Here is a 2,575-nt window from a genome sequence, read left to right on the forward strand (position 1 = left end):
CCAGTTTTCTGTGAGCTCCTGTAAAAATGTGTTCCCTCCAGCAACAAGAGTAGAACTAAATGAAATTATAAAACGTTACATTTTTGTAAGACATTCTAAAACTTAAAGCAGGTTTACAATGGCCACACATCATTATACAGACAGTAGATGAGACAGATGRTCAACATCTTGTAGGTAATAACGTCTTATAGGTTATCCATATAGTCACATACAGGTGGCTGCTCCAAATGAAATTAAATTAGGTTTATAACTAAGTTTTCTGGACAGAGATGGCATTCTTTTTTCAATGAAAAACAACAGCATATTCTTATGAGGAACAAATAGCTCTCATCATAAGTCATTGAGGAGGCATACTTGAAGATCTACGATGACTTACAGTTTGACCTTAGGGTTGATGAGATGTGTAATTCTTATAGATGTTAGCTAAACCATTCTCTGCCACCTGCAGAGCTGAGGTTAGGTTATCTATGCTAGGCCTTGGCCCTTCTTGTGGGCTGAGTTCTACTCAAGGCTGGTGGTATTCACCAGAGGCCCCCTTACCACTCAGTCCACAATCGACACGCCACAGGCCAACATGGCAAGGTGTTTGCATCTCGGCTCCTTCCTTTTCACTAAGATGGTCAATACACCCCGTATCTCAATGGGAGTCAAAACTTGCCTCATTAAAATCTGGACCCCACACAGCCAAGGCAAAGCCATCAGCATCCACTCGGCCATACACTCCGACTCTGAAAATAACAGGTAAGTGATTTGAAATTGCTTGTAGGACCATAACATTATCTGCTAAGGTTAGTTTATAGGTCTCTTGAAACCATATATTTTATCATCTACTGTACATTTTAATTATGTATTCATACTGTTCTTTCTCTGTTCTTACCCAGAGCCATATTATATGGGTGATAATATAATAACTGCTGATAAATGTTAATTCAGTTGGCTGAAGATTAAAATATTTTAATAGGCTTTGATACAATACATCCAGAAAGACCGCTAAATGTTCGACCTTTTCAAACATWTTGATTAAGATAAATTATATGTACTCTTTATCTGGAAAGTCATGGCTTATAACAAGCTCTGATTTTTACAGCTTGTCGGAGGAAAAAGTCATTATACACTTTATTAACCAAGATGGCATCAAGACCACCACTGCTGTTACTGAAGGACAGACCCTGTTGGATGTTGTCGTAAACAAAAACTTGGACATAAGTGGTTTTGGTATGTAAACAGGAAAAATAGACAAGTAAAATATGAATATCTTTAGCAAATATGTATCACTGTATGTTGCATTTACAGTATAAATGCCATCTACTATCCAGGTGTCTTTAAGGATTTTCACATATGTCCCTTTATTGTCTCGTCTGTTGTTCTTCAGGTGCATGTGAGGGGACATTAGCATGCTCCACCTGTCATCTCATTTTTGACAAGACATTTTATGAGAAGATGGAACCAACGGTGGATGAGGAGATGGATATGCTAGATCTAGCTTACGGGCTTACCAAGACGTGAGTTTCATTTTGAAATGATAAAGTGTCCTTCGCTGTCCTTCYCTTGTGGAAATGTTATGATTTACATACGCAATCACAGCTCAATCAAAACAGGCACACACAATAAATGTTGATTTAATCCGGTCAAAACAGAAACAAGTGGTAGGGCCTCACTGCTGAACTGACATAGACACAACAAAGTGCAGGAAATTCGGTAGTTCAGTAAAACAAATCTGGAGTAGTTTATATAAATGCTCTGAAATCATCTGTCTGCCTCTAATCTGCTTCTGATTGACAGGTCCCGTCTTGGTTGCCAGGTGACAGTGCAGAAGTGGATGGATGGTATGACTGTCCAAGTGCCCCAAGAGGTGAGGGATGCTGTGGGATCTAAAGGCAGCCAGTGATCCTTCATGCAACCTGCTACACCTCTCACCTACTGTACCAAGTCTAATCATCATCATAATCAAACATCTCCAGAAACATATCACTCAGGACCACTCTGACATGTATTACCCTTTTGCTCTACCAATCAACTAGCTTCTGTTGGAGAATCGGTTGTAACAATTACATATTACCTGTACATTGCATACAAAATGGCCTTAAGAAGACATTCCTGTAATTATAAATAGTAAGTTATTAAATGTTACAAACATTGCCTGTAGTTCAATGACATGTCACCTAGCATGCTGGCTTTATAAAAGGAAACCATTGGAAATATGGAAGCACATTAAAGTGGACTATCTTTATTCAGCAGTTCTCTGCAAAGTGCCTTCAGAAAGTATTCACACTCCTTGACTTTTTCCTAAATGTGTTGTGTTACAGCCTGAATTTAAAATTGATTCAATTGAGATGTTTTGTCACTGGCCTACATCCAATACCCCAAAATGTCAAAGTGGCATTATGATTTTTAATTGAAAAACAATTGTACAAATTAATACATTTTTTAAAAGTTGAATGAGTCAATAAGTATTTAAATTCCTTTGTTATGGCAAGCCTAAATAAGTTCAGGAGTAAACATTTGCTTACCAAGTCACATAATAAGTAGCATGGACTCACTCTGTGTTCAATAATAGTGTTTAACATGATTTTTG

The 2,575-nt window shown here is 37.8% G+C and overlaps 1 protein-coding gene across 1 annotated transcript; it reads left to right on the plus strand.

The window, feature by feature from the left end:
* Nucleotides 1-471: 471 nt before the first annotated feature.
* On the plus strand, nt 472-2,372 carry fdx1b (ferredoxin 1b). Its single transcript, XM_023968977.2, has 4 exons — nt 472-741; nt 1,088-1,215; nt 1,373-1,502; nt 1,783-2,372. Exons 1-4 carry the CDS (start codon nt 575-577, stop codon nt 1,886-1,888), a joined length of 531 nt encoding a protein of 176 aa, XP_023824745.1. The 5' UTR covers nt 472-574; the 3' UTR covers nt 1,889-2,372.
* Nucleotides 2,373-2,575: the final 203 nt, after the last annotated feature.

The sequence above is a fragment of the Salvelinus sp. IW2-2015 genome, linkage group LG23 (genome assembly GCF_002910315.2).
Source record: "Salvelinus sp. IW2-2015 linkage group LG23, ASM291031v2, whole genome shotgun sequence".
Taxonomy (NCBI): Eukaryota; Metazoa; Chordata; class Actinopteri; order Salmoniformes; family Salmonidae; genus Salvelinus; species Salvelinus sp. IW2-2015.